This window comes from Xenopus laevis, chromosome 7S (assembly GCF_017654675.1).
Source record: "Xenopus laevis strain J_2021 chromosome 7S, Xenopus_laevis_v10.1, whole genome shotgun sequence".
NCBI classification, from domain to species: Eukaryota; Metazoa; Chordata; class Amphibia; order Anura; family Pipidae; genus Xenopus; species Xenopus laevis.
Window position 1 is genome coordinate 35,147,904 of NC_054384.1, and position 21,163 is coordinate 35,169,066.

The 21,163-nt window shown below is 37.5% G+C and overlaps 1 protein-coding gene across 4 annotated transcripts in view; it reads right to left on the minus strand.

Moving 5' to 3' along the window:
• The window catches only part of LOC108697217 (cadherin-23), a 599,373-nt gene that overhangs the window by 37,888 nt on the left and 540,322 nt on the right, over positions 1-21,163 (minus strand). For all 4 annotated transcript variants that reach the window (XM_041571124.1, XM_041571128.1, XM_041571125.1 and 1 more), the window contains 10 exons: positions 17,212-17,345; positions 16,663-16,872; positions 15,665-15,772; positions 15,182-15,284; positions 13,073-13,198; positions 10,520-10,723; positions 8,576-9,034; positions 7,473-7,589; positions 1,843-2,067; positions 1,505-1,674 (listed from right to left, as the gene is read on the minus strand). In XM_041571124.1, the coding sequence (XP_041427058.1) occupies positions 1,505-1,674; positions 1,843-2,067; positions 7,473-7,589; positions 8,576-9,034; positions 10,520-10,723; positions 13,073-13,198; positions 15,182-15,284; positions 15,665-15,772; positions 16,663-16,872; positions 17,212-17,345 (1,856 nt within the window). The remainder of the gene's footprint in view (positions 1-1,504; positions 1,675-1,842; positions 2,068-7,472; positions 7,590-8,575; positions 9,035-10,519; positions 10,724-13,072; positions 13,199-15,181; positions 15,285-15,664; positions 15,773-16,662; positions 16,873-17,211; positions 17,346-21,163) is intronic.

Consider the following 21,163-nt stretch of genomic DNA (forward strand, 5'->3'; position numbering starts at 1 on the left):
TATCACTGAGTGTGCAAAACCTTTTCTTTCTAGAAACAGACAATGAGCAGTGTCTGAATGAGGCAACTTCTGTTTTATCCTATACATTATGTGTAATAATAAGAAAAGTGTATCTGGCCCAGGAAAATGGCAACAGAGCTGTACCTTTATTTGCTCGACTTTTTTGAGCAAAACAATACAACTGGAAGATTTCTGAGTGATTGACTTGATGATTGTACTTGAGTGAGAAGTTGGACTAAAGCAGCACTGTTAAATGAAGTTCTGTGCAAAGAAATTAAAGGGGTGATTCACTTTCAAGTTAACTTTTAGTATTAACTTTAATAAAATGGCTAATACTAAGCAACTTTTCAACTGGTCTTCATTATTTATTTTTTATATATTTTTTAATGATTTGCCTTATTCTTTTGTCCCTTTCCATCTTTCACTGACCCCATCTAAAAAACAAATGTATTGTTATGTTTTTGTATAATATTGTAATTTGATTTAATATTGCTATGGCCATTCCATTTTTTTTAAAATAAAAATGTAAATTTTGATATTTATTTGTGGGCGCTATTTTGTATGGGGGGGTGAAGGCTCTTGTGATGAGGCTTCTTAGTGAGCCCAAGGCACCCCAGTCCGACACTGCCTAACTGTGAAAAGAATGCCCATAGCACAACACTGGTAAAGCAACAAGAAACTGGGGCCCATTAATAAACTTTACGCAGGGCAGAATGATTCTCACAGTGAATATATTTGCCGTGTCCATGGTTATATTTATAAAGCTGGATAAGAGCGGTGTATTTAATGTGCAAAAATTGCACATTGTAAATATTTATGCGCACACTTATGACACAACTTTGGTAGTTGAGAAAATATTTGCAGAACATTTTCACAATTTTCAATTGCTGTCAAAATTTGTTCTCAGTGTGAAAAAACAGGAAGATGGGCACAGCAGTGCAATATTTTAGCTTTCAGGAAAAAACATGGGCAATATAACCATTTGTGAATAAATACGCGCTGCAAGAACTTTATAAATGACCCCAACTGTCCTAAAAGAAAATAACTGCATCTCTTTCTCAAAATGTTCACAATACAAGAATCTTGGCAGCAGCCCAAATGAATCTGGGAACATTGCATTTTTGGACTTTTGGACTACTGCCCTCACTAAATAAATTCCTTGACTATCGTCTCCATGTGCTCTCATGACTTAGGTTGTGGTCACACAACGGCGGATTTCAGTGCGGAAATGCAAGATTTAGCATTTTGTCCTGAATTTTGCCTTGCCTGCCTGCGCCCCACTGCTCACCCCACTTCTTCTGCTGTGCTGCAGACACAGCAGATTTCAGCGCAAAATGCAAAATGTTACTTTTCCTCGCAGAAATCTGCAGTCGGATCTCAGCCTGCATCCCCCTGCATCTGCTGCTCTTCTTCTGCTGTGCTGCAGGAGAGTAGCAGTGCAACAGGTGGAGAATCCATGTTGTGTGGCCCTAGCCTTACATTGTTGTGACCTTGTTAGTATTACCTGGTAGGATGACTGATTGAAAATAGGATTGTTGTCATTAATATCCACAATCTGGAGGTAAACTGGAACCTCTGCTGATCTCCGAGGTGAGCCATTATCCGAAGCTCTAATAGTGAAGTTCAACCACTGCACCTGCTCATAGTCAACAGTGCGGTTTGCAATTATCTTTCCTAGATTTAAAGATTTAAAAGAGACAAATTAAATACGGTAAGATTGTAATATCCCTTTCCTTTGTTTTAACAGCAACACAGGATCTTATAATGTTGCTTTCAAATACGATTTAAAATAATTTGAGTACCTTTTACTCAAATATTCACTATGCTCTGTTTATACTACACCTGCCATGTTGTCTTCTAGTTGCAAATATCCAGCTGGTACAAGACTGTGAAGGGAGTAGGTAATCAGACCATTTGGTCCTTTGTCTGGGTCAACAGCAGATACAGAAATAAGAGTGGTTCCTTGGGTGGCACCTTCCACAATCCTCTCTTTGAATTCAGTAACACCAAATGGACGGAATCTTGGTGTGTTGTCATTGACATCCAGAATATTCACTGTTAGTTTTGCTACGGAACATATTAAAACCATTAAGAATTGCATTTATAATACATGAAATAAAGATCATTTTCAAAATTATTCACTTATTATAGTAAATATATCAATATTATTTGTATTACACATTACAGACCAATATGCTGCAGTGAAAACATGAAGAGCCTTGCATAGCAATGCAACCTTCTAGCAGTGAAGACATTTTAAAAGAACAAAAGGTGCCATTGGTTATCATAACATATCATGTTCACGCAGCCACTGGAACTAATATTCATAATGTATTGTGTTAGAGGCTTGCACAAATTTGGGAATCAGCTACACAGTAGAAATGCCAGCTCCAGGGGCAAGGTGGCAATAGGGTAGTCAGTTATAAAGCCACAGTCCTCATTATGCTCACAGTAAATATATCAGTATTTCATGAGCATGGCCTCCAACATCCACCTCTGCTCAGGTAACAGTATCTAAAAGAGTCCATGCTGTTGATATAGAGTGTGATTGTGTAATATCCTATCTGGATTTGAACCGGGGACTCACTGCTTGCTGGGTGGTCTCCTTGTCGCTCACCTATTTGAGCAGACTGTTGAGTTCCTGGTTCACTTCAATAATATAATATATAATAAAGTTTTTTAGGCAGGAATGATGGCTATGGGTGGGTTGTATTAACCCACACCTGTTCTATATATCTAATTATCCAGATTCAGCTCTGCTAATCTGATTCTGACCCCTGCCTGTATCCTGACCGACCAACTCTGCTTTGACCTACCTTCTTTGCCTGCTTGACTTCTATTCTGGATTCCAATTTTGTACCATGTTACCGATTGGTTTGACCTGGCGTGCCTGGCCCTGATTCTTGTAAGCTACCTCAGTTCTCATTATACAATCTGGTTCCCTTGCTTGCTCAGAACATTTGCCCTGATCCTCTCACTTTAAGACCTGGCACCACCTGATTAACAGAGGGCTCCACCCATAGCCAAAAGTGGCTGTTATAGGCAGTAGTGTGAGCTGCGACCAGGATCTTGGCTATTGTTCTGGGTTTTGGGTTACTGATTGTGACAGACTGTCTGTCTTGGTGGATCCATTATTCTCTGCCACTGTACTATCTTTCACCAGTCATACTTCTTCTTTGCCCAGAAACAATACATGCTCAACCATTAATACAAATACTTTTACTATGAGCACATTGACTTGGCAGGGCCAGAGTTCATGGGGCAAATTCACTAAGCGCCGAAGCGCCGAACGCTAGCGTTACTTCGCTAGTGTTTGGCATTTTCGTTACTGCGCAAATTCACTAACGAACGATGGCGTAGTTTCGCTAGTGTTACTACGCACCCTTACGCCTGGCGAAGTTTCGCTAGCGACGTAACTACGCAAATTCACTAACGTGCGCAGTGTACTGAACGCTACCTTTTACGCTACCTTTTACGCTACCTTTTACGCTAGACTTCCTTCGCCACCTCAGACCAGGCGAAGCGCAATAGAGTAGATAGGGATTGCTTCAAAAGAAGTCAAAATTTTTTCTAAGTCCCAAAAAACGCTGGCGTGTTTTCTACATTATGGGTGATAGGCTGAAAAAGATTGAAAAATTTTTTGGGGCTCCCCTCCTTCCCCCCTACATTTCCTGACTCATGGCAACTTACCTAGACAGTGGGCACATTGAAGGTTTTCTAGGCATTTGTAGTGCTGATACGTATTCCTCCATTGAAATTTGAATTTGGCGCCGTATGCAAATTAGCCTCGCTAGCGTAACTTCGCTTTACTTAGCGAATCAACGCTAGCGCAACTTCGCAACCTTACGCTACCCCTGAGCGCAACTTCGGATTTTAGTGAATTTGCGAAGCGCTGGCGAAACTACGCCTGGCGAAGTGTGGCGAAGTGCGGCGAAGTTACGCCTGGCGCAACTACGAATCTTAGTGAATTTGCCCCCATAAGTCTGGAAAGCTCACAGCCACTGTTGAACTGGTTCACTGTCCATATCAGCAACCAGGAATTATGAAGCAAATAACAAAGGAGCTTCACCACCATTGTAGCTCCAATGAACATGGGGCTGTCTGGGTTGCCTAGGGTGCCGATTGGCTTGGCCCAGCCCTGAGGTATACTGCCTCTTTTACTGATACAGTGGTCCCCAACCAGTGGCTCGTGAGCAACATGATGCTCACCAACCCCTTGGATGTTGCTCTCAGTGGCCTCTAGGCAAGTGCTCAATTTTTTGGCTGGGGGGCAAGTTCAGGTTGCATAAAACAGCCTCCTGTCAAATTGATCAGTGAGTTATAACAGCGTGTTTGCAATTAGTCCTGTGAGCAAGCAGTGAGTGGGAAGCGCAGGAAGAGAATGGAGAGAAAAGATAACGCTGTTATAACTCACTGATCGATTTGACAGGAGGCTCACAGAACTGATGGGGGGGAGACGCTGGCAATTTATGAGAGACTATGAGGGCTGGTTGGAAAGTATCGCACTGAAACTTTTACACAAGTATCGCACTGAAACTTTAACACGTACTTCAGACGGTTGGCTCTATAGAAAGGATCGTGCTTGAACTGAAACTGTGATATACAGTAAGCTTCTTATGGTGAGTCAGGGAGAAGGGATCTCGCTGGCACACAATCTATTAAAATGCTTCCTATTACACAGGGCTAGTGAGTTGGATCTACTGGGTAAAACAGTTCTGTAGCCTAACAATAATCTTATTGCTGGCAGAAATGATATGCTTTCATATCCAGCATTGAGCACTAATAACAGCACAATAGTTTCTGTCCCTCCCTTCCCAGCCTCAGCACAATATTTTTGCCGTGCCTTGATGTCATATGCCAGCCCACAGTGAGCCCTTCTCCCTAGTCCCTGCCATTACTGTGCCATTTCTGATAAATCCACATTCTCTGTAGCTCCTGCTCCCTCACCTATTTTATTATTCCCAACTCCACATGATTACTTTGCACCAGAGTTTCAGTGCTGCCCAGTCTCCTTTGTGCCACCTGCTCATCCACTTGTATCACTGCCAGGGCTGGGCCAAGGTATTTTGGCAAGGGCTTCAATCAGTGCCCCCACCTGGTCCTGCATTACCATTGCTAGAACCATCATATGCCCCCATCTGTACATGTGCCAATGGCAGACAATTCCTCAGATTGCCCCATATTTGTACCTATGCCACCAGGAGCCAAAAATCCATCATATTGCACCAAACATCTGTGTACCTGTACCAGCAGCCAACATATTGCCCCATGTACCTGAGCCACTCATATTGCCCATCCAGATCACATTTTGAGATCCAGATCACTGCAAAATGCCTTCTGTACTTTAAAAGAAATCTTCAAGTTTCCCATACTAAAAGGAACCTCACAAAGACTGAATTCCTGTTTTAGGTCAACCTATGAAAATTTTAAAATCTAAATATAGAACATATTTAAATGATGATCATCAGAGAGAATGCACGAGGCTGGCTGTCACAAACTACACCCCAGATATTCAAAAACTGGCAGAAAACATGCAGTGCCAGATTTCAGATTGATTGAAATTATATATCATTTTAATTTAGAGTATATGCTTAATATTAATAAAAATTATGTTTGCGGTACTCTTCACTTATTGTGTTGCTCACGGACAAGTTTTTCATCTGAGTGTGGCTCATGGGGTAGACCCGTGATCTACAGCAACAAAGCAAAATAAGAACACACTGTCATCTAGTGGTCAAAATGACAATGAACCGCGGTTAGCCATGGAATACACATTCTCTATTTAAGGGGTTGTTCACATTCCAACACCTTTATCAGTCTAGTTGTTTTCAGATAGTTCTAAAGATACTATTTTCAATTATTTTCTTCTTTTTATTTGTGACTAGTGATGGATGAATCAGTACCGTTTCACTTTGGTGAAAAATTAGCAAAACACATTGAAGTCAACGGGCATCAAAGAATTTTTACATGCAACAATTTTTTTCTCACTACAAATGCATTAAAGTCAATGGGCATTTTTCTTGCATTGACTTTTTTGTCCAAATGCATTAAAGTCAATGGGCGTTATTTTTCTTATGCAACATTTTTGTCTTGGCAAAAAATTTGTTGCAGCAAATCTATGCCTGGTCACTATTTGTGACCACTTTTCTAATACTAAAGTTTAAAGTTTCATTTTTCACATTCTTATATCATTTTAAAGAAGCAAGGGTCACTGCTCTAAATGATACATTTAGTTGATTCATTTCTTATCTTTGGCCCTGCTGAGCAGAATCCCTGAATCTCATTAAATGCAGCTGTTAGAATTGATACAATAGTTGCTAATATTTCACAAATGCTGCTAAAAAATTTACCAATTAATGTGACAAACTGTAACAGGTCAGAATCTGTACCTGGATTTCTAATCTGACAGACTGAAACACCAGAGACAAGAACATTAAAGTTTAAACTTCAGTTTTGGAAAAACTGTAAAACATTTACATTGGAAAGCAATTGAAAAAAATATTTTAATATCTAAAAATAACTGAACTGATATAAAAATATTTGGAAGGTGAACAACCCCTTTAAACCTTTTTACAGTCTTCTTACAGTCTTGTGCTACAAGTGTACTACCACAACAATACACAATTAAAGCCATCTCAAGGTAAAGTAACAGAGCACAAATATATAACTATTACTATTATCATGTACATTGTATTTATAAAGCAATATTCTAGTTTGCTGTGCTGTCAGTATTAGTATTGAGTCATAAAGTAACACTGCCCAAGGCAAACCCCCACACCAATTGCACCCACTCTTCCACAACTAATCTGCCCACATCCTTCTCGCCTACTCCTCTCCAAATTGTTTACAACCAGTCCTGCCCCTCCTTCCCTGTCTCACCAGAGTTGCAGACAATCCAGAACCAGGTGCAGGCATGCAGAAGAGATACAAGTCTAGCATCCCCCTACCATTATGCCCTAAGCACCTGTCTCTTCTGTCTACCCTTAGTTCTAGCCCTGGTCAACAGAAGGTTGCAGAAAGAGTCTGGTTCCTGTTTGACACATAAAACAAAGCAGAGAAATGGTTCAGTTTGATTTAGGCTATTATTTTCTCTGCAGATATAAGTGCATGCAATCCATGAAAATACATTAAGTCAGGAAATCTTATCTATCTGTTTAGCACATATTATTTCTACACATAAATAACAATTTTCCTGATATTTCTTTATAACGAAGAATATATAATAAATCATAAAGTCTACCCAAACTTCAAAGAACAGTCCATTTAGAAAGTCAGCTTAGCGAGACATTTATTTCAATATGAAGGCATTTGGAGTCTAATTAGCCTTTTTGCCTGGTTCGATAAAAATGTTATCACTACTTGAACCATAGATTCAAAGACATTTAGATACAGCGAAAACCATAAACCAGTTTTTACCTTACATTTTTAAATGAATAAGCCATAGTGAGTAAGGCATTTTTAATATCACTTACCGTTTGGTGCACTGACTGAACGGTCAACCACCTCACTGGCATTATCATAAACTGAGATTGTAATGTCATATGTAGCCACAAGCTCTCTGTTGAGATTCGATTTTACCATAACCGATCCTGTAAGGGAACAAAGAGAGAAGCGATGTTCAAATACCTTTATTTAATAGATGTATTCAGTCCAAACTAGTCAGTTCAAAATCACCAGTTGTTAATCAACAAGCATTCTTTAGCACTGGGTAAAATAATAGCTCTAGGCAGGTTTGAAATCAATGGTCTATACTAATACATAATTATATATGTGATATATTGTAGGACACTTGTCTGTCAGCTTTTCATCTTTATATGATGCAATAATGTTGATTTAAGGTCAGTTAGAGATAACACAATTGATTTAAACCGATATCCTTAATTTCTATTGACATTATTTGTATTAATTAGAGCATTTGCATGTTAAACAGGTTACAAATATTTCAGTGATGTCATATTTAATCTTCACTGTGCAACAGTTTTGACTATGGATAAAACGTTTTATCCCCCATTTGACCATTACACATACCTGCTTCCTTCAGAAACTCTTCATAAACTACATAGCACATTGTTCTTAACGTTCAGACTTCACCCATACCACCCACTATTATTATTCCCAATTTCAGTCTGCAAAGGCTTAACAACAACCAATAAAGGGACGTGCCTCGCCCTTTACCATTGTTAGGTTGTATCCATGCCAGCAATGACTATGAGTTTGGTGCAGCAAACAGTTATCATGATGATGTTGGTGATGAAGGAAGACAATGAATGATTCAGACAGAGGCTTTTACAAAGAAAACAGATCAAACCTTCAGGATTGTGAGCCATAAAGGAAAGAAAAGATTAAGTTGGTTAGTAGAATGATACTGTCAACCAGTAGAAAAACAGATTGCAGGAAAGCATTACTAAGAGGAAGAGGAAGGGCAGAGCATTAGGAGGAACATAGTAAGCAAGGTAGTGAGTAGAATAGTGTGAAAGGATTGTGCAATGGTAGGAAATCCAACTCAATAGAAAGAATAGGGGGTAAAGGAAAAGAGAGTATGAGAAAAAATTATGTAAGTAGCAGAATAATATACCTGTTTTGAAATTAATTTCAAATATGCTTTGTTGGTTGGGCACAAGACTATTGGTGTCATCTGTGGCCAAAATCTCAATAATGTAATACTCCAGACGGGGGTTAAGGTCTCGGTCTATGGCAGTCACCTCAGCAACAATGGTGCCCACTTCAGCAGACTCTAAGATGCTCACTGTTTGTATAGGGTTGACAAACTCAGGAGGGCAGTCGTTCACATCATCAATAAGGATGCTAACAGTTATGCTCCCAGATAAAGGGATGGCCCCATGATCTGCTGCCACAACTATAAGCTTGTAGGTATCTTTTTCCTCCCTGTCAACAGTGACATTGGCTACTCTGATCACTCCCGTGGAAGCATCAATAAGGAACCTATCTTGAGCACCACTTTGGATTCGGTAGCTGAGCTCCTGGTTTACACCACTGTCTGCATCTGTTGCTGTTACCTTCAAGACAGAGAAACCTAAAAGAAAAACATATTTATTTTACTCAAAACACATGAATGGCACCATAGAAAATGAGGATTTTCTATACATACATTAACTTGTACTTGTATTAATGCCATTTCAGTTCAATATACAGCTTGAAATTTGCAGTTTTCTGTGAGAGATATGCAATAGTGAATGAGGTCTTCCACCAGATTTTAGTATTGGCTGAAATTAGATTTGTTCAATACTAGTTTGTTAGATAATAATTTGTCCTTTTTATTTGTGGAGGGCAAACAAGGAGATCTGTCTGTTTAGCACCTACATGGATGACCTGCATGAAATCCTTAGTCTCCAGCTATTTTCCTTCTTAAAACAATATTAAAATATACGTATTCTTATTTGAAAGAATTAGGAATTATAGCGCATACAATAATTTCCATATGAAAATATATATATCATATATAATGAGCTATAGCAGGCTGTTTAGCAGTGATCCCCAATAACATCTTCATGATGGCACCTTAAGATCACTTTCAGCGAGGAAACTGCTGTATTTCCTATTTTTTCCTTCCTACAGCTGAATTTCTTTCTAAACTTTGCTGTTTAACTTTAGAAAATATATGCCTTAGGGTTATTTAAGTATACTGGTTGCAATGTTCACAGCAGACATTCTTTCTCAAGCACTTAAATACACAATAAAACTATTAACCATGGGAGTTTCAATTTGTTTTCCCTTCAAATAGAACTCAAAATACACCACCGAATGTCATGTTCTGCGATGAAAGGAAGAACTTGATGTTTTTATTATTCTTTTCAGCTCAGCAAGAAAGGCAATTCATAAAATAATAAATTATAATATTACCCAGCGTTTGTTACAATAATACTGAGCTGTCACATCAACTGAATTACAAATCACTTTAATTTTTCAGTATCAGATGGATCTGACATTACGTATCTTCTTGAAGCACAATATGGTGCCCTTTTACTTAAGATTGTAGGAGTAATCTATATTGGGAAAGGCATGTCTAATGTAAAAAAATTAGATGTTAGTAGGAAAAAACTTAGAAAGAGAAAACACTAGGAGGTTATGTAATAAAAGGCACTAAGTTTGCCCAGGAGCACTAGTCCATAGCAACCAATCAGCAGGTAGAATTTACTGGTCACCTGTTTACAAGCAAGCATCTTATTGGTTGCTATGGGTTACTGCTACTGGGCAAACTTAATGCCTTTTATTACATATGGGGGTATTAATAGTAATTACAAACACTTACTAAGTGACTTTCCACAGCTACTTCATTCCACCTTTAAATAGAGATGGCAAGTCCTGATCCAATAGGATTACAGACCAGTCTTTCCACACTTGGTTGGGTGTCTGATTTAAGGTGTCTAAGGCCAACTACTATTTGTCCACTTCAACTCCTCTCCTGACTGTCCAAAGTATTTATTTTAGGAACTCTTTCAGTCGGTGTATTGTGCAATACCTCTGCCCTAAGAAACGTTCCTGTATTTTTATTTCTTACCTGGTGGACTGTTTTCCCGAAGATGAACAATGACAGTTGATGGACTGAAGATGGGTCTATTATCGTTGGCATCTAAGATTGTTAAAACCAATCTTGCGGTGCTGTTCAATTTGCCAATGTCCTCTGCCACCAAGGTCAAATCCAAGATGGGGTTTAGGAAAGACTCTCTGTCTAAGAACTCACCAGATTTTACAGTCACAACACCTGCAGAACAAACAGACCAATTACAACTAGATTTTGCTTGTGTTTATCAATGTCTATATTACCACTAAGAAAAGGTAATAAAAGTAAATTTCTTGGAAAGTGAGCTAGGGATTGTCTTGGACAATGTAATTACATTCATTAAATATCTGTACTATTTGCTGCATTAAGAAACCCAAATATATGAATCATCCTTATAACACATACTGGACCCCATGGTAACCAAATTTATACTTATTACAAAGAATTTCTATAGAAAAAGAAACCCCACCAATAGTTACTGTTATATAATTATCAAGTTTGAAAGAGAATTCTAATAAGTGTTCAACCGTACCTATAGAAGGAATTAAATAAATAGATAAAGTGCTGAGCACTTGTTCTCTTGATTCAAATTGATTTTTTTTCTACAAACTTAACTTATAGATCATAAGTGTGGTTCTGATTTTAACGGAAGTGGGGCGAAGTGCTGTTGGGTCAAATCCTCTCTTTTTCTTTACAGCCTCTCCATTCTTCCTTCTATTCTAAGGGGCCGACGGTTTGTGGCTTTTTAGGGTTACTTAGCCTCTTTAAACATCTAAGGCAAGTTAAATACCAAGGCCACAGCCCCGGTTACCCTGTCCTGCCTTATCTTTGTGGTATCCCAGGATGTAGAAAAAATCAGGCAGCTAGTTTACGGGACAACTGCACCAACCAATTTTATGGATTGTGACTACAGATTTTTTAACCCACTCTCAATTTTGGTCATTTTTATACTACTTTTTAATTAACCAATGAATTATCTAGGTCATACACATTAATTTAATGCACTGCACTTTAACCGATAATCAATTGTGAGCTCTGAAATATTAAATTAAATATCCAAAACTCACTTTTTTTTGTACAAAATATTTGATGAATTATACTTAATTAATTAATTGTTTGGATGAATTTAGGAAGTATTATTAATTTATAGATTAATTTAGCTTCATAGAAATTGATTATTCTTATACATTTTTTTCACTTCAAGTTAATTAGGATAACTCAATTTAATAATAACTGCACCAGCACTTTATTTCAATTGCTCAGCACTTTATCTATTTATTTAATTCCTTATATGGTACGGTTGAACACTTATTAGAATTCAATTCCAAACTTGATAATTATATAACAGTAACTATTGGTGGGGTTTCTTTTTCTAAATTCTTTGTAATCACTTGTATTTTCTGACTTCGTCAGACCTCAACCAATAGCTGTAAATAAAAAGTTGTTTTTGTATGAATAAGGGCACCTAATCTGCTTTAGTTTACGTATCAAATTTATACTGATGCAAGCCTTTCACACTGCAATGGTTAACATACATCCACCCATAAGCATGTCTATAGTGCATTGGAGTTTATTACAACATAACATAATGTATATGATATAATTTATATAGTTTAAGATAAAAACATAAATGTTACATTTATTGCATTTGTAAGTAAATATGATGATACATTTCCCCTAAAAAGTGCAATAGAAGCAATTCTAGTACAAGACAAGATTGTTGCTGGTTAGATTTTATGCATGATTGTTAGCAAATAGGTAGCAGCTAGAACAAGAAGGCAGAGGTATAATGTAATATAGATCATCATAGCACAAAAACAACTAAATAATAATTATAATGATAATAAAAAATAGAAATATATGTTTTTGTTTTCTAAAATTCTGAATTGGCTGTAGCTCCAAGCCTTGGAGATTTTATAGAAAACAGTATGCGAAAAAAAAAAGATGTGCAGTACTGACCCAAACTAATATATGGTTCTTATTATAGTTGAAGCAGTTTCTATTTAAGGACAGCACTTCTGTTATTTCCAAATTTTTCTAGACGTTATTTTTACATATTTCTACATTTCCAGGCTTTCTTGACACACAAACAACAATAACCCATAGTTGCCAGTGAGACTACTGTATATTCCTTTGTATACTACGTGTATTTGGGCAATGAAAAAAAATGGCTTGTTAAAACCAAAACTGAATTCATATTTTCAGGTATTACTCTAATGCTCTCTAAATTGATACTTTTGAGGTGTGACTGAAACTGGCCATACACGGACTGATAAAAGCTGCCAAATCAGTTCCTTCAGACTAATTTGGCAGAATATTGGCCTATGTATGAGGCTCTCGGTAGGTAGGTCCTTCCCAACTGATATCTAGCTAAAAAATTACCATTTTGATCTGATCATTGACCCAGTAGCTATACAATCTGAGTATCCCAATCTGACACAAGTACAGATCTGCTCATCTGGCAACCTTGCCAAAGAGCACATTTTACCATGCATGCCCAGCATGATAAAATATAAACTAGATAAATAAGGACAAATATTACAGACTTACCTGTGCTGCGGTTTACGTTAAACAGATCCATCTGAGCTCCAAGTAGTCTATATGATACCACTGCATTTGATCCAATATCATTATCTAATGCTAGTACAGGCCCATTCAAGACTGTGACAGGTGTTCCTAAATTAAATGCAAGTGTCAGAAAATGTTAATGCATGACCTATTGATTATTTGCTCTGTTTAGTTTTATTGGCACCCCCTTCTTTTAACCCAGCAAATGCCAGTGAGTTTGCTATGACAAACATTAATAATGAATGAGGAAACAAGATGAAGCCTCATGACACATGTTAGACTGATGGCTGAGGCTGTTGCAGCCCTGGCAGACTGAATCAAGTAGACACTCATAGCCATACATCCTGCTGGAAAAACAAACAGAACTGTCAGTCCTATTTCATGTAAAAGTAGTTACATGAGATGATATTTCATCCGCATCATTGAATAAAAAAAGCTGTGGGCCTTATAGATTGACAATGCTAACTGCAAGTTAACGACAAACCTCAACAGCGTCTTCATATTTGACCGCAAAGTCCATATCTATTTAAGTCTGTTCTGGGTGTAGCATGCGATATTGCTTCTCAAACAATTAATAAATATATAGTGGATAATGTACCTTTTATCTAGGTCATGTAATTCCGGGATGACTTTTAATATTATGATATAATATTATAAGAAATGTTAGCAGGGGGTATATTATTCATTATAAACTACAGTTAAATGTATATAAGTTAGTCAAGGTTAGTCTCTCTTTGCTGCAGAAAAATGTCTGGTAATGTGGCATATAGTCTGATTTTCCAGCACTTAAAAAAAATAATTGCTTATAATAGCTTTTACATAAATAACAGTGTACATAGGGAGAAAGTTTTAGAAGCGATCACCATAAGTTATAAACAGCACATTCTGATGTAGGAGTGTGCTGTTTATAAGGATATTATTTACAGTTTGGTCCCATGGGGAAATAACCAAATTGTAGCTTATAATATCATCAGTTAGGGGCACATTTACTAAGCTCGAGTGAAAGATACGAAGTAAAAAAACGTCAAATTTCAAAGTATTTTTTTGGGTACTTCGACCATTGAATAGGCTACTATGACCTTCGACTACGACTTCGATTCGAACTAAAAATCGTTAAACTATTTGACCATTCGATAGTCGAAGTACTGTCTCTTTAAAAAAAATTTGACTACATACTTCAGCAGTTTAAACCTACTGAGGTAGGATTTGCGGTAAATCCTTCGAATTCGATATTCTAATTCTTAGGACTTTACTTCGAGGGTCGAGTTCGAGGATTTATTAACCATCGATATTCGACCCTTAGTAAATGTGCCCTTAATCTTTATTTCGTGATGTCATTTCTGTTGCATGACTTGGGTAGTATTGTAAATAAAGTACCCCCTGTTGTATACTCCCTGTAGGACACTCAATTCCTCTGGTTCAGTTCGTATATGGGAGCTTTTATACTGAGAACAGGTGTTTTACACATTTAAAAGAAACTGCTATGTATGTAAGTGCAGACATCAGTCAAGAAATAAATAAGGTAAGTATTCTCACACCAGCTTGTTAATCACAACCATCCTCCAATATAAATCGCCAATCGGACGGCCTTGGTTACAGAAGAATCGCAGTACTAAGTACATCTTTTGAAAGATACAGATAAAGATACTGAACTCTGCTATATTTAATTCACAATCAATGCATTGTACATCTTTTCCAGTTTTTCTCTAGTTTTGCTGGTTACATGAAACATAAGGTTAATGATATCCACAGGTGGTTATTTGTTCTTCTGAATAGTATTTTTATTATAATACTTTTTCCCAATGAGCAAAAGGGAACTTCCGTGTCCTTTGCTTAAACCTGTTGCCAATGAACTGGTAGTTGCTGTTATAAACGTCTTCAAAGGGAGAGTTCACCTTCACAAAACTGGCCATTTTAAATTAGTTTACTGCAAATATTTTTTCCCATTTGTCTGGTATTTACTATATTTTACCACAATCAGGGTGGGATTTGTGTTTAAGTATCCTTGATACTACAGGCAACCTCAGATGTTATTATTTAAGTTTGATTCACTGCTGCTGCCTTGTAACATGTTTCTGGAGTGTATACTACCTTCAGGAGAGTGCTCTATCAGTTCTGCAAGGTATGATCCCTGGGTAAAGAGAGGTCGATTGTCATTCTCATCTGATATTGTCACAATGAGGACATCAAAATCCTGAAGAAGTAAAAAAAGAAGAATATTGCCTACATTTGATACAGATTATGTGCAATGTCATAAAGAAATGAAAAGCAAATGAGGTGGTGCTGACCACCACTCACCTCTTCTATATGGAGTGCAACTCTCTGGCCTCTATTTTAGAAGCACAAAGATGTGTGACTCAATTAGCAAATTTAAATGTAGCAAAATGAAAACATAACTTGCACTTTGCATCGTGCCCTATTATTTGTATATAATGCTCCACATTACAGAAAGACCCCTGTATCCAGATGCCTATAGGTCACAAGTACAATTTAGGAAGTGCACAACATCCGCTTTAATGCAATCTAATTTATCACAATCCAGCACCACTAGCCTTAAATAGCTTTGTAATTTACCCTCCTAGAATTCCGGACATTTTCTGGGTTGTCCTTCACAGTTATGGTTAGCTTATACTCTGAAATTTTTTCTCTGTCCAGTTGGCGATTCACAGAGATAGTTCCAACCTGCAAATAAAATGAGCAATAGTAAAGCCACTCATAGAAACTGTTATAATGCTGAAAGAATTACATATAAATAAATAAAATAATATTAAATAAATAAAAATAAAATAAATAATAAAATAAAACATAATATAAATAAAATTCTTCTTATTCCAGTAATGCATTTAGATTCATATCCTAGCATTCAGGAACACATAGTAACAGGTTTATATACCTGCTAATAGCTAATGGACAACATGATTTATTAAATTAATTTATGGACAATTTGGTTAACCAATTTCCATTGAACGATTAAGGTTTTTTGATTAAGTTTGATATGTTATTTTTTTCAAAAACAGAGTTCATAATAATACAATTTAATGAATTAAGACTTAATTCACTGAGTGTGTTTTTTTTATAAATTTATATACCTGCTTATAGCTCCTAACATTATTGTTAACAGGGATTTGCTACATGCTTGGCATGCTAACTTATTTCCTTATGTTTGGCCAGCTACTGGTGGAAAAATCTTGAAATCTTTAGGGGGTTATTTATCAAAATCTGAAAAGTTCTCATGATTGTCTCAAAACGACTCCGACCAAATTCGTATGGACTTTCACCCCTATTTATCAATACATTTTCACATTTTTTTCTGCTTGCTAACTGCTAGTTATCCCTGGTAATGAAATTTTATTTTTTAGTTTAGTCTGTAGAGTGGCTAAAGAGGAAGGCATAACATTAAAAATTAAAAATACTAAAAATAGAGTAGACTAGGTCCATCTGTATAAAATTCAAAAACTTAATTTTGAAGCTTTTATTTATTGAATTATACATTTCCCTAAACATTTTACATTTACAGCTCCAAACTTTAATTATGTTACTTGTCTGTGATAATGTATCAGAAGCAGTCTCACATTTTCATTGATGGTAAATGCATTCTCTAGGTTCCCAGAAGTTATATTGAAGGTCAGGAGGGCATTATGTCCAGTATCTGCATCAGTGGCTAAAATCCGGGTTATAGGGGTTAACACAGCTGTGTTCTCGCTGATGGTTATATTTTGAGGTAGATTGAGGAGAATGGGGTCATTATCATTAATATCTAACACTCTGATTTCAACTATAACCTGGAAAAAAATACAAATATGCATTACTTATTATTTGATGTTTGCATTCCAGAATTAAAACAACTGCTTTACTAACACAAATGAGGATATGATAGCTGACAAATATTTGGTGACAGTATTAAATTTTACATCTTGAACTTTTATATTATTAACTGTCTAAATATAACAGATGATTATAACATGTGTTTTAATTGGACACAGTAAGTCATCTGAAGAAAAAATATGATAGAGAAGAGAATAGACATAATAGCTGTGCATAATTATTATGAAATATTTTATCTCCCACCATATACAACAATTGGGCACATCAGAGGTAAAATATGACATGTGATTACTTACAGTTGAGCTGAAGGGGGGGTTGCCCATGTCCTTTGCCATGATAGTAATGTTATAAAAGGCTATGTTTTCTCGGTCTAGTTCATAATCTTTGCGAACTCTCAAATCCCCCTCCACAGATGATATCACAAATTCTCCTTCAGAGAAAAACAAAATATTTAATTCCACAGTGCACATTTGAGATATTTGGAAGAAATAATTGGAAAATCTAAAACCTTGTTGTAATACAAATGGCAAGTTGATCATCTGAATGAAGAAAGTAGGTCTCATTTACTAAGTATGGGGCAGTGTGCAATAGGGCACACAGTAAGGACAAGGCCCAGATGCAAGCCTGCGCCTCCTAAAGGTTGAAAAGGGAGAGGGGTCATCTACAAGCCATCCCGGACCCCTCCTTCTTGGATAGAGGACTACCGAACACAGATGGCACTTTATTCAAGGAGTTAGCTAGGCATATCCAAGATGGCACTTTGTGCACTGCACAAAGTTGCAAAGCCAGGGCATTTCAATGGGGAAAAGTGCTCAAAGCATTAAGCTGCATACCTGTTTTTTTGCATTTTGCTAATTTGCAATTTATTTCAATAAGAACTAGTGTTAGGAAAGTACAGCAAGTTACAGAACAGACACATTGGCAAAAAACAGTAGGCCACTGGTATTCACATGAGCCAATTAAAAGACAGAGTTCTGTCTTTTGCTTCCACACTTCTTCGTGTTACAGTTAAAGCTGCAGTATTTCTTGTCAGGTGATCTCTGTGGCAGAACAGAGATCATCAGGAAATGGTGGTTCAAGACAAGAGATGTAAAAGGGCAAGATTTACTTAAAAATACATACTAGTTTCGTAAGATTCACTTAATATGATGTAAAGTATTTGTTGCTTAAGTATTCATTTTGGGGGTATATTTTTCCTTTAATAGATTAGCACCCACTGCACACCTTTGAGCTCTTGCACTTCTGCCCAAGGTATCTGCAAATTATTCCTAAAGTGGTTTATATGCATTTAAATATAACATAATGTTGACTGTTACAAACTGCGGGGCAGATTTACTAAACGGTCGAAGTGACTAACGCTAGCGAAGGAGATAGAGTCTAGCAGTACTTCGCTCCATAACGCCTGGCGAATTTGCGTTCTGGCGAAGGGACATAACTACGCAAATTCACTAAGATGCGGATTTTACTGAACGTTACCTCTTTCGCTAGACTTGCCTTTGCCACCTCAGACTTGCAATAGAGTAAATAGGACTTCCTCAAAAAATACTTTAAAATCCCCAAAAAAACACTGGCGACTTTTCATTTTTCAGGGTGATAGGCTGCAAAAGATCGTAATTTTTTTCTGGGGTACCCGCCTTCACCACATTTCCTAACATATAGCACCTAAACTATACAGTGGGCTCATGTGTAGAGCAATATAACAACTCTATTTTATTAAACTTCCCTGCCTTGTGTAGTGTATTGTATTTGCTGCAACATATACGTCCTTTGAAATTTAACTTCCCGCCGAATGCAAATGAAGCAATGTTAGCGCAACTTTGCTTTGCTTGCCGCAGTAACGATAGCACAACTTAGGCAGCGTTCGGCACCCTGGATGCAACTTCAGATTTTAAAGAATCAGTGTTGTCCTGGCGAATCTACGCCTGGCGAAGTGTTGCGATGTCAGCAAAGCCGTCGCTGGCAAATTTTCGGAGATAAGTAAATTTCCCCCTGCGTATTTACTTCAGAAAGTCTACAACAATTACAAGCTCTACTAAGGTAGCTGTACAAAGAACTGTGCTAAAAGTACATTTTTCCAAAGTGTAGTGTGGCCATAAGTAGGAAGCTACACCCAGGGCCGGGCCAAGCCATCAGGGTGCCCGCTACCCTCCCCATGTGAGCGCGAGTGCACTATAAGGGGAGAATAAAGAAAGGGAAGGGCAGGGTAGTGACGGAGGGAGGGGAGTGACAAGGAAATGACGGACGGAGGCGAGTGAGGAACAGAGGGAGGGGAGGAGAAGAGGGAATCGAGCAGTAAAGGAGCGAACAAGCCGTCCTAGGGTGCATCTTTGCTCCCTGGCAGGTGCCTCTTCTGCCTACCCATAGTTCCAGCCCTGGCTACACCCATTTTCTTACTATCATACACGTCATAGCATAGCAAACTTGAAAGGAAAACCATTTGGTCAACTTCCTTGCACAAATGTTATTTGTAACAGTGGGCTCCCTTTTTCTGGATTTCTTGAAATGGATTTCGAAACCCTTTTCATGTCTCTGAAGAGGTAAAAAAATATAAACTGTTTCCTTATAGCTTCCTGAGGTTGTAGAAATTTAGGAAATTGCATAGATTTCTGCTGTGTCATAACTTCTGCTGTTGGTTTAAAATATAAAACAGTCAACCAAACTATAAAGATACAACACCTCAGAACATTCCTAATACACTCTAATAATTTTACTAAAGGGGAATCTGTGGGTATGACCAGAATAGCAAATATAATATCACTTTTGCTGGATGATCTTCTAATGTTATACATTTTCATTTGTTAAGAACAAGGTTTTAGTTAAGGTTTTGATATAAATAAAACTCTAATTCTAATTTCAAGGACAGAAATAAACATGCTTTTACATTGGTCACATAAGTACTTCCTCTAGTAGTGCTTATTAGTGGTATTACTATGTTCCTTTATTTGGAGATGAATAAAAACAGTTTGATTTAAAAACAAAAAGTATTGCCTTATGTAATGTCTTAGACATAGCAAACACTTTCATTTTTTCACTCTCTAGATGCCACTGCAGCTCATATGTGTTGTCCCTTCTTACTGTCTAAAATTGTATACTTTGTACATGGCCATGGGCTTCAAGTATACACAAGATTGTATTATATAATTCCAGGAATGAAGGAACAAAATGTAAATAAATTAAAAAAAACTAAAAATATTTATATTGTGCAAGTAATGTTTATTTTACGGGCAGATTTAGTTGTGTGAAACAACCAATATTAGCATGATCAAAAAAAAATTGTCTACTTATCATTACATTGATGTGGTGGAAACGATCATATTGTTCCAACAAAATCATCCCAACAGTCATTTGGCCCGGTTTAAAAATCTTTGTTGTCATATAATCAATGCCAGGCCAACCCGGCCAGGCACCCTAGGCAGTGCCTAAAACGGCGCATGCGTGAAAAAGATGCGGCGCAAAAGGAACAGCACACATCGGCGAGCAGGGAACAGACTAGGGGGTAGGAGAAGCAGAGAAGGTCTGGCTGGCACCCCCCCAGCTTTGGGCCCGAGGCACGTGCCTACTCTGCCTACCCCTAGTTCCCGGCCCTGCATACAATGAAATCAGTCAGTGGATGGTACAGTCAGATAATATTTGTTAAATGATCGTTCACTGCACATGCCTTTTGCGAAAGTAAACAAAGGGACAGGCAGCCATCAGTTAGTATATGTAAGGTCTTGCAGCCTACATGACAAAGATATGACCCAATTCTCCTAATATAAAACTTACCATGGATGGGTGAACCGTTTGTTCAAACAATTGTTAAGACAATAAAATCCTTCACAGATCACCGACTAAATCGACCTGTGTATGGCCACCTTCTTCTGTAAGGGAATGCCGCATTTGGAAGGTGAAGTTGGAGCAGTCCGGTATTCATACCAACTGCACATGTGCCAAAAAGTTCAGTGAATTGCCGAAGGGAAGGAAGAAGACAGAAGACCCGCAAGATGGCGCCCATGAGCTCTGCTGCTCTACTCTGCATAAATAAGTGAGCATGCTGCCAGGGACACTTTTTGGAATAGTGCACTATGCTGGTAGAAAGCAGTAGGGGGGCTATCTAGGGTAGTAGATGGAGCTTTTCTAATTGGGGGAAATTTAGTTCTCCTTTAACACAATAGAAAAGGATCTGAAATAATTTGTTACAGTAACAGGTTAGCTTTAAAGGGAAATGAGGCACACATAGTTCAAATTGCATGGATCTGACGACTGAAC